Raw genomic sequence first — 20,204 nt, 5'->3', positions numbered from 1 at the left:
ACCAGACTGGACAAGATAATAAAACCATAGGGTCTATATTTGTTTGGTTTATTTAAAGCCAGCATGTTATGAATTACAGAGCTAAAATTACTGCTGTTTATGTGAATCTGTAAATGTCAAAAAGGGATATATGCACATATTTGTTGTTGGGTCTGTGAAAGTTATTCTCGTTAACGACAAAAACAAGACAAACATCTTTTACTTGCTAGCAAGGGAGGCCCCAGCCGGTGTCTCAGAAAGCACTCCTGAATCCTACCGCAATGACCCCAATGACGGCCTCCGCTTGCTGCCTTTTATTGGGAAAACAGTTCACACAATACACATCACAGCGAAGCAACGCCCACCATAAAACCCCCCAAATGGTTCTAAGACAAGGCACTATGTGTGTGTATGTGTAAACATCTGTATGCATCTGCTGTTTCTAACAACATCCTGGTCATAAAGAGGGTAACCTCCCCCACACCCAATGTATGGTTCACCATGCATAACACAGTGAAGCCATACAAAGGGCAGGAAGCTTACCAAACATCAAACAGAATCTTTGCAAGGGATGTGTAATAATCCTCCCCCAGCACAGAGTGGCTGGAGAGGTGGTCAGGGACAAAGGAATGTCTTGATCCTATAGATTGAACTAAGACCTTACAAATTTAAGAAGCATAATGACAAACATTCAACAATTAGACTTAACATTTATGTTCAGCGGTCAGTAAGCTACAGTATATATTCAGTATACACATTTAATATAAATCCAAAAAAAGAGTCATTCAAAAGCATTTTAAAGCCTTTCGTCTCTGTTATATGAAGTGAATTAACTGTATTTTTTTGTCGAAGAAGGAACCATTCATCAGGTAAATCACATGATGCAATCAAATTTCCTGTGGACCGTTTAATTGACCTTGTTTTTCTCAGCTGCTGCATTCAAGAAGTCAGGAATGACCTTTCAGACTCAAATGCACATGGAGTATGTCATATCACCAAATTCACGCTGAACTGGGGAAAATGGGGTTAAATGCTGGGCCATTCAAACTCTATAAATAAAATCCATATTTTGTCAGAGCATTTAAAGGTCACGTGTATGTGTTTGTAATCTCAGTGCAAGAAGCTGTTTAAATAAGGATTTTTAAAGGTTAATTGTTCCTATAATGATGGTTTAATGTGTTGGTGTATTATCAGAGATATGTGTAAATAAACTGTACCTCTTTAGGTTACACCTTAATAACAGGGGTACTCACGTTAACACAGAATTTAGCTGTATGGTTTAAATAAGTAAAAAATTGACTGTTTCCTGTAGTAAAGCGTAACTTCACTGAAACACATTTTCGAAACCTTTCAAATGAAGACGGTGAAACACATTCGGGATTGATTTAATGAGTTTGATCCCTCCCCTGTCTGCTGTTTATCTCTGATGATCTCTCTCACGTTGCTCTCTTCCTCCATCTCAGTAACTTAAATCTGTTTTCTTTTGCTTTGTACTGCTTTCTTCGTCTTTGCCCGCCCAAATCCCCTTTGTTCCAGGCCCCATCACTCTGCTTCTCTGTCCCCATTTCAGTCTCCATTTCTATTTATTTCTCTCACTCTTTTCGTCACCCTCTCGCCTCTCCCTCAGAGAGCAGACTTTAGGGAGTAATCCAGCCTCCCAGACAGCTGCACATCACCAGCTGTCTGAGAAAGCTGCACCCGCGCTCTCTCTCTCTCTCCTCTTCCTCTGTCTGCTTCTCTTCCTCCTTCCTTGCCTGCCCCCCTCTGCCTCTCCTGGCTCATCTGAGTGTACAGATTGGGCACGGCCAGATGCAGCCCGTCACCGATGTCAGATTGTGACACAAATTACCTCTATTTGATCGGTAATGGAAGCCATTTAGTGTCAACGAATGCTTCAGTACTACACATGAAGAGGAGGATTTTACTTCAGTCTAAACTATCATCTCGTAGAGAGAAAATATGTGATTTAATATACATTATATGGCATTCAGAATATTTTTTAATGCATAAATGGAATTGGTAATGTATGGAGGACAGTGGTAGGTTTGTAGCTTGAACCTATTCGCTGGAACGTTGAAGACAATATAATTACACAGCAAGCAAGACACGAAGTAGGCAAAGTTCTTCATGTTTCTCGTGCACGGGAGAGACCGGACAAACGCCGTTCCTTCGCTTGACCCCAGTTGCTCTTGTCCGTTCTCCCGTACCACTGTTCTTTTATTGAGGTTACATGAATATGCATAGGTTCATTAACATATGACGTCTACACACAAAGAGTACCTTGCCTGTGTGTGTGTGTGTGTGTGTGTGTGTGTGTGTGTGTGTGTGTGTGTGTGTGTGTGTGTGTGTGAGATCAAGATGTGACCCTGTGAAGACTCCCCAAAGCTGGTGCCAGGCGTCTAGCAGATCTATCAAAACAAAAGGCTCTTATACTTAAAGAGATATACGTGTGTTTGCTAAACCATATATCAGCAAGAGAAGATACGACCTCTCCTAGGAGGTGTGTGATCCACGCCAGAACACTCTGTAGAGGAGTGAACGCACTCCCCTCTTCATGCTACACAGAGTTGTTACAGACCTCCTAGGATGAGACATTCTTTCAATCTACAAATGATTATACACCTCTAAGCATATATGGTTAAATATTTCTAAGCATAAATGACAATCAACAATACAAAACCTAACAGACAGCAGGTCCAAGAGAGTGTATCATCAGGTTGTAACAACATGAGATAAATCTTTATTTTACAGGTATATGACAGGATTGTAGGCAAACACTAACCACAATTGTATTAGTTAGCAACTACATAAAAACCTCATCACAAGTAACACATTCATAATTTATCATCTTGGCTGCAGACTAAACTGTACATTTTGTGTTTTATGTTTTATGTACAGGTCCACACCTTTCATTCAACTCTAATTTAAATATGTGGGAAGAACATATAACAGAACTACTAAACTGTATTACATTATCAGATCATTATATTTACAGTACAGCTATTATTCAAAACTTTTCCTGTCTCAAAATGGGCCTTCGGATGGTGGCTACACACTACACTGAACGTGATTGGCCTGATGGCAATCGACGATGGACTCTGTGTTACCGTACAGAGGAGTATGCATTTCTATTGTTATTTCAACTCATTTCATAAATTTAAAAAAGTGTATTACATGACTGACTATGTGAACTCCCACCGCCAAAAAGGAAAACAAAAAAAGTTCAAAGAAATATGTTTGGTGATTTTCCATTAGGTTTTTAAGATTCAGGATCATGTTACTATATTTATGGATTTGGAGACTGCACAATGAAATAAGAGCTGTAGCACTTTGTGCCACCAAAGGATGAATCTGGTAAAAAGGAAAGACGGTGCTCCAAAATCTGGTGGTAGAGCAGTGAGCCGCTTCCCAGATAGCAGCAGGCTGTGGGACTGGGGTTTAATAACCACTTGATCACTGATTTTTACTTTCCACAATAATTAGTTAACACAACAAAACACACCTTTCAGCTTTTCATGAATTTGGAACCTGGGTTTGCTTGGATCCATTTAAATATGCCTGTCTCTAAAGGGTCAACTTCTGTTGTTTAAATGAACTATAAATGAAACAGACATGACAGTCAACACAAAAAGGTTCAGACATTTTGCATAGTGCATGTTTGAGGTGTATTTTTTTTATTTCTAAAAAGTAATTTATTTGACATAATTAACTGGACTACATACTGAACTTAGAGGACAGAAACAAAGGATCGATCCGATACCAATGCAGGCTTTGGTAATACATAGGACAGTTTTCACAACATTAACATGCACAGTGAGTGTTTTTCAGTCAAAGTGTGTTTTCATTGTTTTAATCAATAATGAAGTCACACTGCAGGAACGATATTCAGTCATGTTCATGTTTACTCTTCCAACCACCATGCTGCACTTCCTGGTTTGGGCCAACTGAGAAATTTTATAGCAAAGTAAAGGCTGACTGGTTTCTGCTGTTGGCTGATTTGCTTTATGCCGCAGTTTTGCTTTTTTCTTCTTCTTCTTTTTTTCTTTGTTTGTTTGTTTGGTCACAGTTTACCTTTTGTGAAGAGTTAAATCAATGTGCAACACCTCGAGTTATGTGTTTAGAAATGCATACAGCAGGCCTTTTAAATAACATAGAGATACAGTCACTGTCGTAACTGTTATTTCTGTTTTGATTTGAATATTCCCATCACTGTCTTTACTGAGATTTGGGTAAAATGAGGTTAGTCAGCTTTCTCTGTGTCTCTGGTGCAAAAACTGCTGACCCCCTAAAGTGTTTTGTACTGGCTTCGGTCGTTGCTGTGCTTTTTGGAAGTCGAATTTCCCAGAGGAACCCACCCGAGGGATTAATAAAGTTCTATCTTATCTTATCTTAATGCTTCATTTAATGTTTGGGATCATCTGGGTTATGAGTGAACAATGGACAGTTGTTTCATGGGAAGGGATTACAGGGGACCACATGTCCACCAAAACAATAACCTCAACAAATGATCATGAAAATCTCTCCAATAGTGCACAGCATGTGTTGCACATTAAAGCCCTTTACATGGCATACTTTAGTCCCATGTAAACAGGATGAGCAAAATGTAATCTGGAATAATTACCTTGGTGTCTTCTATATTTCTTTCTTTCAGATTTCTTAACTTTCGCATATATATAATAATTTCAATAATTTAACACATAGTCAGATAAGTCACAGGGCTATAATATAAAAGAAAATGTACACAGAAGACCTTTCAGTTCACATTATCCTTGCATAACTGTCCGGCAGGCCTGTGCACCGTGTCCGTCAATATCACATAGTTTATGCATTTCCCACATGAGTGCAGAGTGGACAGAGGAATGGGAAGGGGGCTGATGAAGTAAGAGTTGTGGCTCACAAGCAAGACAGAAATCTTGGTGCACAGTAAAGACTCCAAATCACACTACAAAAATCTTGGCTTGAATTTCAGTGATGGAGTCGATGGGACACAGTGGATGGGAATGATTAGAGAAATCCAGTTCCACACAAGCTCACAATTTTTTTATTGTACTTAAGAAACATTGCATTACTTAAAGATTGGTTGCTAAAGTAGCTGAAAGCACAGTTGCACTAAGGATAAAAGTTCAGCGCAGCAGAAAAACAGTTCAACTACATTATAAAACAAAATCAAATTTGTGATCAGCAGCATCACAGAAGGTTCAGTTTATTTGCTTTTCTTTCATATTAAGGAATAAAACTGCCTCAGACGCACAGGCCTACAGACCGGCCAGCAGCTCCCAGTAACCACTACGGAAAAATGTTACATTTTAATGGGGGCTGTGCGAGAAAATAAGATGAAATAAAAAAGAAAACACAGTTACAGTCAATTATTCCTATAATTAATTTGTACTGAAATCAAATCAGATTAATATTTTTCTATTGCAAACAATAAATCAGAATTACATTTAAGTTTTATTTTGGGATTTAACACAAACCTAACAATAATCTATAAGAATTATCACTCAGCTCTGGATGTCTGTTTAGATTCATGGAACATTTTGACCTTTTTTTGCCATTTTCTGCAGAAATCTTGTTCGGTGCAAGCGTGCTGCCACACGTACACAACAACAAAGTTAGCAACTTTTGAAGCATTAAGCAAGTGAAGTGCAGCATTGAGCAGCACTAGATTACTGCTTTAAGAATCCCTTTAAGGAATGCATTGATTAAAGTGTCAATATGACCATGCAGTTTAAGAGGAAGTGCAGCACACAAGTACATTAGTAGGAAATGTATAACCACAGGCTGAAACTTGATTCGGCTGTGTTTTGATAGCACAGTGTTAATTTGTATTGATGACATTATACTATCCTGAAACATTTACTTACAGTATCTTGAGAGATAGAACAAGATAGAAAACGATACATGGTTAGTTTACTTGCCAGTGCTGCTGAAAGTTGCTGAAGTTGATCATCTCTGTACAGGCTGTCAGTGCTGATTAGTCAAATATGATGTAACTCTGATGTTTTCTCCCAAATCTAAGCTGGTTCATTCTCATATTGTCCCCCTCTCTCATTCTCGGTGTCTCTCACACACACACATACACACACACAGCGGGGATTAGTCACTTCTCAGCAGAAACTTAAACAGACAGTCAACCACTTAACCTGCCTAATAGGAGTGATTTCCAGTGTAAGATTTCATTTAGCAACTGATGACAAGCTTTGCATTACTCCTCCCAACAGAAATAAGGAAGATAGAGACATTGTTGCCACAGAAACCTGGAACGAGACACTCCAGCATTTGCATAGAGCTTAATTTGATCTACTTGAGATTGCAACCTCCTTCCACTTGATGTAATTAAACCGAGAGATGTGACTAATTAAGTTGACGGTGAGAAACGAGAACACGGCAAAGGCGGCTGATGTACCGGCAGACGATAGTAAATATTGACAAGGGACGTTGATTGGGAGCGAACAGTATTACTGGGTGAGGACTGTAGCAATGTCAGGATAGTCATCATACACACAGATAATGTGAATGTCGTGTTGTGCACCGTCCACGTTTGTGTAAATGCCGCGTGCGTGAGCAAATTATTACTAAAAACAGAATGCGATGATTTGCAAATCTCATAAACCCATAAAAACTCATTTTGAATTTGATGACAGCAGCAGGTCTCAAAAAAAGTTGGGACTGAGCAGCGAAAGGCTGGAAAAGTAAATGGTACTAAAAGAAACAGCTGGAGATGCATAATGCAACTAATTAGGTTAAAAGACTACAGATCTGTAACATGATGGGTGTAAAGAACATCTTAGAGAGGCAGAGCTTCACAGAGGTAAAGATGAGCAGAGGTTCACCACAGAGTAAAAACTTTAAATATCTCATCAGCTGCAGTGCATCATATCATCAAAAGATTCAGATAATCTGGAGAAATCTCTGTGTGCAAAGGACAAGGCTGAAAATCAATACCAGATGCTGATGATTATGTGATGGAAATCATTGCATGGTTTCAGGAACACTTCCAGAATTCGCTGTCTGAACACAGTTCAAAATGAAATCCATAAATACAGGTTAAAGTTCTGAAATTGGCAGCTTGAACATGTGGAAAGGCACCATCGCTGTAGAAAGGTAAATACAGGTTTTATATACAGGTATTAGAGCAACATGTGCTCCGATCCAAATTACAATTTTCAAGGAAGGCCTTGCATATTTACAAAAGCATGACTTCATAGGAGAAGAGTTCGGATGCTGAATTGGCTTGCCTGCGGTCCAGACCTTTCACCATTTAAAATCCTGTATCAGACAAGAGTGAGACAGCATTCCTCTCCCCAAAATCTAACAGCTGGTCTCCTCAGTTCCCAGATGTTTATGGACTGCCTCTAAAAGAAGAGGGAATCACATATCACATCACATATTCAACAATCATTGGATATGTGAGACTGGCAGTGAAGCTGAGGAAATCTATGCAAATCTTTGGAGCAAGTATAGGCAAATTTGCAGTGCTGATCAACAGCATTTTGTAAGTCCTGACATATGAAGCCACAGTAAAGACTGGAAATCACACTACACTATGATTGTGTGTTATCTAACATTCACCTCATAAAACCCAAATCTGCTATTATGTAAACGGCTCCAACAAAGAACGAGGGCTCACCGCGAGGCCGAATCTGCTAAATCACACTAGGACATGCATGTAGCTCGAAGATGCTGTTATGACTGACTGAAAGGCTCCTGGCTGGGCGGTTTGTTAGTTTAGGGTTGCAGTTATCTCCCCCTAACAAGTGCAGCACAGAAATAAGATGGGAACAGCTCCATACCATGGTTAAATGTGACACATTCTGATTGATGTCACTGATTGAACCTGCTAGAGCAGGGACGTCATATTCATTTTACACCACAGGCCACATATAGGCCATTTTGATTTAAATTCTCCTTTCTTTCAGTTTAAAGAAGTTTAACTAGACATTTAGTCCCTGAGAGATTTTAATAAAGGATAATAAGTGCAATTTCAATAACACATCTCTGTAGTAAATAAAATAAATCTATCAACACGACTCTCTGGGCTTAAATTGTATGAAATAAATGTGTAAAGTTACAGAAAATGTTCTGCTAGCACATTGGCCAGACTGTCCTGTAATTATAAGACAAAATGTTTTTGTTAATTTCTCTGAAAATGTCCTTTTATTTAGAAAAAAAAAACGCAGGACAGAACTTTTATATCATTTAATGGTATCTCTTGGTTAATAACCATGGTGAAAGGTCACACACCCCGCGTTAGAGGATCCTCAAACGTCACACATGCACACGTGTAATCAAAGCGCATGTATATCTCATTGACAAGAATAAGCATGCGTTGTACTTTTGCATGCCTTACATTTGGTCTCATATGAGCACACTGTATGCCTTTAAATGAGAGCCTCTGAACCTGTTGCACACACTCATATGCCCGTACGAGCGGCCTGCTTATTACTGTAACATTTGGCAGATGTGTTTTCCCAGATGAAATTCTTGGGCCAATCTGTGCAGAGCCCAGAGGCCTCGTTCACTTCATTTAGAGCTTTTATGATGCTGCAGCAGATGGAGAGACTTTAAAAGTACATAAAAGAACAGATGTTAATATGAGCGTTGCTGGTCTGCTCCACCACGTTCTCCCTTTCTGGCTGTATCTATTTGTTTATCAACCTTCATGTGACGTCGATCGCATTTGTGTACAGCGATGTTTTCCGGAGATTCAAAAAAAACCAAAACACCCTCACACATTTATTTTAATACTGCCTCTTTCAAATGAATTCAAGTGCATTATACACATGTACATTAGATATAATCGCTGAATGTGATTCATTGAGTGTCACGATCCTGGGTCTTAGGACCCAGTGTTTTGAGTTTTAGTTCATTTTGATGTTTATAGTATGTTTAGCTCATTAGGCCTCCTATGTTGATTTGCTTATTAGTTCCCCCTTGTGTTTCAACCCATGTTAAGTCTCCCCTGCCCTTCATGTCTCTCTGTGCCCCCTCTGTTCTGTTTATGGTGTGTCTTTGCATGTTTGAGTTTCTTGTTTTCTGTCACCCTGCATTGTGCATTATGTTCTCATGGTTGGTCTTTTGTTACTCCCTCTAGTCTAGTCTCTTGTGTTCAAAGCTGAGTATTTCCCTCTGTGTATTTTGGTTCTTAGACCTCTGCCTTATGGTTTGTCTCTGTTTCTTAGTTGCTGTCTCCACTGTGTCTAGTTCGCGTCTCTGTGTGATACTTCCTGTTTTACTTTGAAGGTCCATGCCTCATGTGAGTGTTTCTAGTTTTGCGTCTCTGTCTCGTCCAGTCCTGATTTCTCCCAGCTGTGCCCTCCTTCTGTGTCTCATTCCCTCGTTATCCCTCTGTGTATTTAAGCCCTGTGTTTCTCTTTGTCAGTGTCGTAGTCTCCATCATAGCTGTGTGATTTTTCCCTGTGGCTCCTTGTGCTTTAGTTTTTCCAGTTTAGTTTATTTTGTATTGTTTTTCGTGTCCCACTCCACGCCAGCAATAAAGCTGTGTTTTTTGAGTTTACCTTTTGTCTCTGTGAGTTTGCGTTTGGGTCCTCTCCTGCCTGCCACACAGCCGAATCATGACATTGAGCTTCAATGGAGCCACTCAGCAAAGCAGAGCAGGCAGCACCCACGCACACTTTTACCTTTAATTGAATTTTAATCTGTGTTTGCGGTCACAAATCATGCAGCGCGGGGTAATTATCTATTAACGATAATGTTATTGGATTTACATGGAAATGCCAAGCCAGCAAACTGAACTTGTGGTGTGGTCATGAGCAGACAGTGTAATCAGCAGATGCTGCTGGCTGGGCAGTGGCTTTTGTTTCTGGAACGGTAGCTGACAGAGAGGGTTTCTCGTGTGCAGCGAGCAGATACAAGACAATGGCAACCCTGCCTCCATGCTGCCCATCTTCCTGTGATACATGTCTGTTTTTCTCTGTGTCTGCATCTCTCTGCCACCCCCTTGCTGCTCTCTCCCTCTCCGTGTCCTCCAGTGGTCTCATTAGGGCGGGACTGTGAAGGGAAGGTGAGATGGTTACTGTGACAACAGCTGGGCTGTCCACCAGCGTGTCCTCTGTTGTTGACTTGGCTGTCTCTGACCACTACTGTGTGTTTTTTAACATCACCGGTTTTATTCAGCGGAAGACCTCGGTGCGAACTGTGAGGAGGCGCTATCTGACCTCTGAAGTGGCTGCAAATTTTACCAGGGTTTTAGTCAAATGCCCCCCTGTGATTTTACCTGCACCCTGCGATTTGATTTTTAGTTATTTTAACAGCAAACTGAAGAAAAGCCTTGACTCCGTTGCTCCACTCACCACCAAAAAGATTAACGTAAAACATGCATCACCCTGGAGAAACGAAGAAGTCAAAAAACTCAAAAGAAATTGCAGGGCAGCAGAAAGGAGATGGAGGAAAAATAAAAATAATATCAACCATCAAATATTTTCCGAGCAACTTAAAATGTACAATAATACATTAAGGAAGTCAAGAAATTCATACTTCGCCAAAATAATCAGTATTAACAAAAATAATCCCAAGGTCCTCTTTTCCACCATAGATCATTTATTTAACCCTGATTTTAACAGCAAAGAACCCCCACAGACTCGCTCTGTGAGCAGTTTGCAGACCACTTCAGGGGAAAGATCAGCGCCATCAGATCTGATATTTTATCTAATCGCGATATGATTGTAAACACATCTGAGGGCTCGATTGTACCTGAGGAGACACTGGACAGCTTTGTCCTGGTTAATGCTGAGAACTTTCAGAAGGTTTTCTCCACAGTGAGACCCACCACATGTCTTTTAGATCCAATTCCTTCTTCACTCTTTAAAACACTTTATGGATTTTTTGAGGCTGAGCTTTTATACATGATGAATTGCTCTCTTCAGTTGGGTGTCTTCCCTGCTGCCTTTAAAACGGCGGTGGTGAGGCCCCTTCTGAAGAAGAGCAATTTGGATTGTAATGATTTTAATAACTACAGACCTGTATCCAACTTACCATTTTAAGTAAAGTCTTAGAAAAACTTGTTTTTACTCAGATTACTGATTTTCTCAATGATAGACAGATCCTGGAGATATTCCAGTCTGGATTTAGGGTGAACCACAGAACAGAGACTGCTCTCCTAAAGGTTTTAAATGATCTTAGATGTAACTGGGACGCCCAAAAGCTCTCAGTCCTGGTGCTACTGGATCTAAGCACAGCCTTTGATACAGTAGACCACGCTATTCTTTTAAACAGACTGAAACACATGGTGGGCCTCTCTGGTGCTGTACACAACTGGTTCACTTCCTATCTCTCTGACAGATCTTTTATGGTGAGTATGGATACATGCTCCTCTAAGATCCATAAAATGACATGTGGTGTGCCTCAAGGGTCGGTTCTAGGCCCTGTACTTTTTAATTTGTATATGTTGCCTCTCGGCAGTGTCATCAGGAGGCATGGAGTGAACTTCCACAGTTACGCTGATGACACGCAGCTGTACATCTCCGTGTCTCCTGATGACACCAGACCAATGGATGCCCTTTTTAACTGTATCTTGGATATAAGATCTTGGATGGCAGAAAACTTTTTACAGCTTAACCAGGACAAAACTGAAGTTTTAATTGTCGGTCCTGAGGCTCAGAGAGAGAAACTCTTGTCTAAATTAGAGGCATTTTCACTATGTCCTTCGCTACAAGTGAAAAACCTGGGCGTTATTTTTGACTCTGAGCTTGGTTTTATCCCACATGTTAAACATGTGACCAAAATTGGATTTTATCATCTAAAAAATATAGCCAGAGTCCGCCCTATTCTCTCTCGGGCCAACACGGAGATGCTGATGCATGCTTTTATTACCAGTCGCATCGATTACTGTAATGCCCTGCTCTCTGGTCTTCCTAAGAAGAATATTTCAACTTTACAACTCTTGCAAAACTCGGCAGCTCGTGTGCTGACGAAGACCAGAGGGCGGGCCCACATTACACCGGTTTTAGAATCGCTGCACTGGCTCCCCGTGTGTTTCAGGATCGATTTTAAAGTTCTTTTATTGGTTTTTAAATGTCTTAATGGTCTTGGGCCTTCTTATCTCTCAGATCTGCTTTTACCATACGAACCCTCGTGGACCCTGAGGTCCTCTGGCACTGGCCTTTTGATTGTTCCTAAAGTCAGGACACATACTCACGGAGAGGCAGCTTTTCAGTGGTATGGTCCTCGTCTGTGGAACAGCCTGCCGGAGGAGCTCAGGGCAGCAGAGAACGTACATGTTTTTAAGAACAGGCTCAAGACCCACCTTTTTAATTTAGCTTTCACCTAACGTTTATTTATTTTATGCTTATTTATTCTATCCTGTTATTTTATTATTAATTCAGGTTTTACCTAATATTTATTGATTTTATTCTTATCCATTTTTTTATCTTCTTACTCTATTTATATTTATATTGTAACCCGTTCTTATTTATTTTATCATTTTACCCTGTATATAGCCTATTGTGGCATATCTCCAGTGTTTCCTCGGAGGGGGCTCTCTGCACCGGGGCTGTTATTGACCGTGACTGCTGGGTCTCTGGGGTCCTCTCAGCCTGGTTGGGGGGCTCCTTTGCCTCCCTCCGGCTGTGTGCCCAGCCCGGAGGCTGCGGTCTGTGACCGGCTCCCGGTGCAGACGGCTCTCTGTTATAATGTTTCCTCACTTGGCTCATGCGAGCCCAGCCCAATTTTTACTCTTTAAGTGTGCGCGTGTGTGAATGTGTATGTGGGTGGGGGGATATATGTGTATTGAGAGTGTGGGGAGTGAGTTGGAGGGTGGGGTGGGCTGCTTTTAACTATGTAAAGCACTTTGTGCTACATTTTTTCTGTATGAAAAGTGCTTTATAAATAAAGATTGATTGATTGATTGAACAGCAGAGAATGACGGGCAGAGTGGCAGGTCAAACAAGGTCAAACATGGCAGCGGAGATAGAGCTGCCACTGGATACTTTATGTCTTAAAACAATGCTAAGATGCTATGCAGACAGGTACTGACTCCTTTCCTCTCATAACGATGCATTACTAATTGCTGAAACCTGGGTTTAAGGTTTCCACAAATAAAAACAGAAAGCATGCGCAGTCATCAATCAAGATGTTCACTTTGTCCAAATAAATATCATCTGCTCCAAGACACAATGTATAATTTCTGCCATTAAACTGTGTATAATACAGTGAAAAGGTATTTGTCCCTCTCCTGATGTCTTTCTGTTCTTTTTTAATATTTCTCACACTTATATATGACAAACAAATTTTAATAGTAGACAAAGATAAGCTGAGTAAATCCAAAATGCAGTTTAGAAATCATCATTTCATTCATTAAGCGGAATAAGCTATCCAAACCTACCTGGTCCTGTGTGAAGAAAAAATAAACCTCCCAGTAAATTAATCATAAATTATCTGTGATTAACCACATTTTATTTTTGGACAGCTGAATTCAATTTCATGAGCCACACCTAGGCCGAGGCTAAAAGATCTCAAAAAGCAACACATCATGCCCTGATGTAAAGAAACAGCTGAGCAACAAAGCCATTGACCTCTGTCAGTCTGTAAAGCCATTTTAAAGGCTTTGGGATTCAATGAACCGCCTTCCCAAAAGTGGCCGACCTACAAAAATTACTCCAAGAGCAGATGGATGACCCGTCCAAGAGGTTAGGCCAGTTATGATCAGAGTTGATGATTCAACAATAAGAAAGAGACAAAAATGGGAGAGTTCCAAGGAGAAAACCACTGCTGACCAAAAACAGTACAAAGGCTTTTCTCACATTTAACAAAAAACATTTTGATGATCCCTAAGATGTCCAAGAAAATATTTGTGGACTGATGAGACAAAAGCTGAACTTTTTAGATGGTTTGAGTCCGGTTTTGCATAAAACTAACACAGCATTTCATAAAAAGAACATCATACCAGCAGTCAGATATGGTGGTTGTAGTATGATGGTCTGGGAGCTGATTTTGCTGCTTTAGGACCAGAAATGTCCCACAATCAGTTCATCCCCTGTAGCACACTTGAGTTGAGCAGCAGGACAACGATCCAAAACACACCAGCAAGTCTGCCCCTGAATTGCTCACAAAACAGATATTTTAGGTTTTGGAGTGGGAGAGTTAAATTCTAGACTTAAATCAGATTCAGATTCTTTGGCATGACCTTAAATGGACTGTTTACGGACTAAAACCCTTGAATATTGCTGAATTAAAACAATTCTGTGAAGAACAGTGGGCCAAAATTCATCCAGTGAGGTGAAAGACTCATTGCCGGTTATCAAACGCTTGATTACAGTTCTTGTTGCCAAGGGTTGTGCAACCAGTTATTAGGTTTAGGAGGCAATAGCTTTTTCACATAGGGCCAGGTAGGTTTGGATAGCTTTTTTCCCATTAATGATCAAAATCATCATTTATAAACTGCATTGAGCAATTACTCGGTTTATCTTTGTCTAATATTTAAATTCGTTTGACGACCTGAAACATCCAAGTGTGACAAATGTGCAAACATTTAAGAAACCAGGAAGGGGGCAAATACTTTTTCACAGCACTGTGTTGGTGAATACACACACACTGAACTCAGCAGTAAAAATTAAAAGGGCAGAAAATTTTAAATTAATTCCTGAGAAATGAGAATCTGGTGTGATAAGATGGCCCCAAGTAAAAGCCAAAAAGCATCTGGAGGACTTTGCTAAAAGAAATGTCCTTTTCAACATTAATTAGCTTTAGAGAATCCAACAAGAGTCAGAGAGAATGAGAGGAGGAATGTGGAAAATGAAAGATGAAAGGGAAAGATGAGAAGGCTGGTGTGTCTGCAATAAATGGAGCAGAATATGTAAAAGCACAGCTTGTGTGACACACTGACATGCTACGCTTCCTTTTAAGCTCTTCTGGTTTAGATACCTTCTGAACCAGGTGCACCCAAAAATGTAGCACATATGTGAACACTTTAACACACACGTGCGAGCACTGACCTTGTCTCTAGACTCTCTGAAGTCCAGAGAAGGTAACAGACTCAAATTGAATGAATGTATCCTGGCCACACATGCTGTCAGACCTACCACTGTTGCCTCAAGAGATGGGTCTGGCCCAAATGACCAGACACACATAAAGCAACCCAAATTGAAGCAGTAGTAATCTGATTATGTAGCAGCTGTCGCAGAGTGCCATGATTTCTGTAACACACATGCACGCTTCACTACACACAGTTACGCTGGTAGGACCCACGTACAGTGCAAGCATATAAGCATGTGTCCAAATAAATACTGTACACCCACATGGACAAATACAACTGCTCTCTTAAAATTTACAGTAGCTACAGGACCACATGTATCAACAGTTCTGATGCCTGTGATTACAGAGTTAAGACAACCAAATTCAAGACAGAGTAAAACAATAGACGGCATTTAAGGCATCAAATGGAAATAGTTTGTTACTCAGATCTTCCACTGAATGCAAGTTACTGAAATAAAGCATGTAGATGGTAACTGCAGGTCAGACAAACTGAAAACTAACAAGCTGCACAAGAATAACTAAGACTAACTAAAGCAAAGAAAAAATAAAAAATGAAATGTGATCAGCGACTTGTTCCAAATCCTTTCTACACTGATTGGACTTTATAGGAAAATGCAGCAGAACTTTGTCAATAAGGATGAAACAGACTGCAGGGCTGGTCTCTTCTATTTGAATAAACAGGCACACACACTCAGAAGCAGAGCCACCAGTCTATTTCTTCCCAGGCTCTTTTATCTCATCACTTCTTCAAATTTCTTCCCATATCTGAGTTAATGGGAAAAAATGGAAATGTGCTTGTCAGTCAGTGTCAGGATGAGGTCGTGGACGAAAGAAGGAGGACCCAAACGCTGGACTCACAGGTAGGTGAAGATTGGTGTTTTATTGTCAACGGAGTGAACAACCAGAACAGAAGTAGGAAACGGCTGGCCGGCTGGACGACTGACTGAATGGATGAATGAAAGACTGACTGACAACTGACCGGCTGACCTGACGGAACTGAACAGAGGACAACCTAACAGCGGCGAGAACAACATCACAATAACATCAATGACACGACATTGGACTGGTTGAACTGAGGGACATAAATACACAGGCTGAGTGATGAGAGATTAGAACCTGGTGAGTACACAGCTGAACATAATGAACTAATGATAAACGGGAAGAGGATGGAACATAATGCACATGGACCAAAGCTAACACAATAAAACAGGAGGTGAAGCAGACAGAATATAAACAGTGAACATGAACTAAGAATACTGGGTCAACGACCCAGAAACCCTGACAGTACCCCCCCCCCCCCCCCCGCAAAGGCCGGCACCCGACGGCCAAAAGAACGAAAAACCAGAACAGGGCGGGCGGAGGGGGCCCAGGACGGAGGGACGGAGTCCACACAGAGACAGTTCAGGAGGCCGACCGTGCGGAAGGCAACGGCGACGATGACAGCGCTGGTCCGGGGGCCGACCGTGCGGAAGGCAACGGCGACGATGACAGCGCTGGTCCGGGGGCCGACCGTGCGGAAGGCAACGGCGGCGACGTGGACGCAGTTCGGGGGGCCGACCGTGCGGGAGGCAATGGCGGCCACTCAGGCGAAGAGGGTCCAGGGGCCGGCCGTGCGAAAGGCGACGGCGGCGACTCAAGAGAAGAGGGTCCGGGGGCCGGCCGTGCAGAAGGCGACGGCGGCCACTCAAGAGAAGAGGGTCCGGGGGCCGGCCGTGCGGAAGGCGACGGCGGCCACTCAGGCGAAGGCGGTCCGGGGGCCGGCCGTGCGGAAGGCGACGGCGGCCACTCAGGCGAAGAGGGTCCGTGGGCCGCCCACGACGGCGATGGCGCCCGGCCAGTGGCAGAGGCCGGGCCGGGCGCGGGTGCAGCTGAGGCAGAGGCCGGGCCGGGCGCGGCTGAAGCGGAGGCTTCTGGCTGGGGACAGGCAGGGCCAGTAGGCGCGGAAGCCTCTGGCTGAGGAGCGGCCGGGCCAGCGGGTGCGGAAACCCCTGGCTGAGGAGCGGCCGGGCCAGCGGGTGCGGAGACCCCTGGCTGAGGAGCGGCCGGGCCAGCGGGTGCGGAGACCCCTGGCTGAGGAGCAGGAGAGCTCACAGCTGGCTCTGGGTGCTGTGGCTGCAGGTCCAGGAACTGGACGGGATGGTGGACAGGCGACTGGGAAACAGGAGACGACTGGACTACAGGGCACTGGGCGGCAGACTGGACTACAGAAGAGTGGAGGACAGGTGGAGACTGAGCTACAGGTGACTGGAGGACAGGTGGAGACTGAGCTACAGGTGACTGGACTGACTGGAGGGCAGCAGGAGACTGGACAGCAGGTGAGTGAACTGACTGGACTGAGGAGACTGATGGATAAACAGAGGCCGGTGAGGCTAATGGCTGAGCTAAAGAGTGAGCTAGTGAAGGGGACAACAGTGCAGCCTGGACTAATAAAGCTGGGGCCTGAGCAGGGGACACCTCAGCTAGCCTAACCAGTGATTGTGCGAGGGCATGAAAAGCTGGATCAGGAGGTGGATGAAGAGGTGAAGTGGCAGGTGGACCGGTTAGCTCTTCCAAGCGTCCAGGGGGGTCAAGCTGGGTTCTGGTTGCCCTCAACCTGGGCGCTGGGACGGGCACGGAAGGTGGCTGGACACCAGTCACCCCCACCTGAGAAACAGAAGCAGGTGTGGAGGCAGACCGGGTCACAGCTGCCCTCCTCCTGGGGGCTGGCACTGGTGTGGGCGTAGGCTGGGCCCCCGTGCTGGTGGGAAATGGCTGAATAACGGGTGTGGAAACAACGACTGGGTGAGTGATACTGACGGGGTTATTGGGTAGTGTTTTGGTCTTCCTGCCACCGCTATTTACAGTCTTTAACTGAGCTGTCTTTGGGGAAACAGAGCAGAAAAAGTCTACCCAGTCCACATTGTCGTCCAAGAGGGACGTTCCCCATGAATCGGAGAGGCGTCTATTATTTATCTGATGTGAAGAGTCAACTGAGGAAGGTGGCAAACAGTCACTGGGACTCACCGCCGGGAGTGGCTGGAAACAGTCCATGTTACGGTGGCGTGTGCGCCGCTTTCTCCGGGTAGAGGAAGCGGGCGGGGTAAACAGATGAGCCTCTGGCACAGGAGCCTCCATTGAGCCGAGGTGGTAGGCGGAGCCGCTGTGCCATGGCGAGGTTGAAGGTCCGGTGAGTAGAACAGCTGGCGGGCGAGCGAGGAGCGGAGCAGCGGGAGAGCGAGCGGCCGAAGCTTGGCCTGTGACGCCCACTCTCCGCGGCGAATGCTCCGCTGCAGGTGAGGCATAACAACGCATGGCAACGGACAGTTAACCCATAACAACGCGTGTAAACGCATGGCAACGGACAGTTAACCCATAACAACGCATGGCAACGGACAGTTAGCCCATAACAACGCGTGTAAACGCATGGCAACGGACAGTTAACCCATAACAACGCATGGCAACGGACAGTTAACCCATAACAACACATGGCAACGGACAGTTAACCCATAACAACGCGTGTAAACGCATGGCAACGGACAGTTAACCCATAACAACGCGTGTAAACGCATGGCAACGGACAGTTAACCCATAACAACGCATGGAAACGGACAGTTAACCCATAACAACGCATGGCAACGGACAGTTAACCCATAACAACGCGTGTAAACGCATGGCAACGGACAGTTAGCCCATAACAACGCGTGTAAACGCATGGCAACGGACAGTTAACCCATAACAACGCATGGCAACGGACAGTTAACCCATAACAACGCGTGTAAACGCATGGCAACGGACAGTTAACCCATAACAACGCGTGTAAACGCATGGCAACGGACAGTTAACCCATAACAACGCATGGCAACGGACAGTTAACCCATGGCAACGGTCAGGTAACCCATGGCAACGGTCAGGTAACCCATGGCAACGGACCGGTAACCCATAACAACGCATGGCAACGGACAGTTAACCCATAACAACGCGTGTAAACGCATGGCAACGGACAGTTAGCCCATAACAACGCGTGTAAACGCATGGCAACGGACAGTTAACCCATAACAACGCATGGCAACGGACAGTTAACCCATAACAACGCGTGTAAACGCATGGCAACGGACAGTTAACCCATAACAACGCATGGCAACGGACAGTTAACCCATAACAACGCATGGCAACGGACAGTTAACCCATAACAATGCGTGTAAACGCATGGCAACGGACAGTTAACCCATAACAACGCTTGTAAACGCATGGCAACGGACAGTTAACCCATAACAACGCATGGCAACGGACAGTAAACGCATGGCAACGGACAGTTAGCCCATAACAACGCGTGTAAACGCATGGCAACGGACAGTTAACCCATAACAACGCATGGCGACGGACAGTTAACCCATAACAACGCGTGTAAACGCATGGCGACGGACAGTTAACCCATAACAACGCATGGCAACGGACAGTTAACCCATAACAACGCGTGTAAACGCATGGCGACGGACAGTTAGCCCATAACAACGCGTGTAAACGCATGGCGACGGACAGTTAACCCATAACAACGCATGGCGACGGACAGTTAACCCATAACAACGCGTGTAAACGCATGGCAACGGACAGTTAACCCATAACAACGCGTGTAAACGCATGGCAACGGACAGTTAGCCCATAACAAGGCGTGTAAACGCATGGCAACGGACAGTTAACCCATAACAACGCATGGCAACGGACAGTTAACCCATAACAACGCATGGCAACGGACAGTTAACCCATAACAACGCGTGTAAACGCATGGCAACGGACCGGTTATGGGTTAACTGTCCGTTGCCATGCGTTGTTATGGGTTAACTGTCCGTTGCCATGGGTTACCGGTCCGTTGCCATGGGTTACAGGTCCGTTGCCATGGGTTACCGGTCCGTTGCCATGGTAACCGGTCCGTTGCCATGGGTTACCTGACCGTTGCCATGGGTTACCTGACCGTTGCCATGGGTTAACTGTCCGTTGCCATGCGTTGTTATGGGTTAACTGTCCGTTTACAACGCGTGTAAACGCATGGCAACGGACAGTTAACCCTTAACAACGCATGGCAACGGACAGTTAACCCATAACAACGCATGGCAACGGACAGTTAACCCATAACAACGCATGGCAACGGACAGTTAACCCATAACAACGCGTGTAAACGCATGGCAACGGACAGTTAACCCATAACAACGCATGGCAACGGACAGTTAACCCATAACAACGCATGGCAACGGACAGTT

At 43.8% G+C, this 20,204-nt stretch overlaps 1 protein-coding gene across 1 annotated transcript in view; it reads right to left on the bottom strand.

The window, feature by feature from the left end:
* Window positions 1-9,664: 9,664 nt before the first annotated feature.
* Window positions 9,665-20,204, bottom strand: part of LOC146693782 (cell adhesion molecule DSCAM-like) — an 86,817-nt gene continuing 76,277 nt past the window's right edge. The window contains exon 4 of the mRNA XM_085429682.1: window positions 9,665-9,990. Coding sequence (XP_085285808.1) covers window positions 9,980-9,990 — 11 coding nt within the window. The 3' untranslated portion in view covers window positions 9,665-9,979. The remainder of the gene's footprint in view (window positions 9,991-20,204) is intronic.

This window comes from Copadichromis virginalis, linkage group LG14 (assembly GCF_057382275.1).
Source record: "Copadichromis virginalis isolate Kocher_CV1m ecotype Utaka linkage group LG14, C_Virginalis_male_GT1.1, whole genome shotgun sequence".
NCBI classification, from domain to species: Eukaryota; Metazoa; Chordata; class Actinopteri; order Cichliformes; family Cichlidae; genus Copadichromis; species Copadichromis virginalis.
Note: the sequence above shows the minus strand (reverse complement) of the source record. Positions and strands in the feature narration are given on the sequence as shown.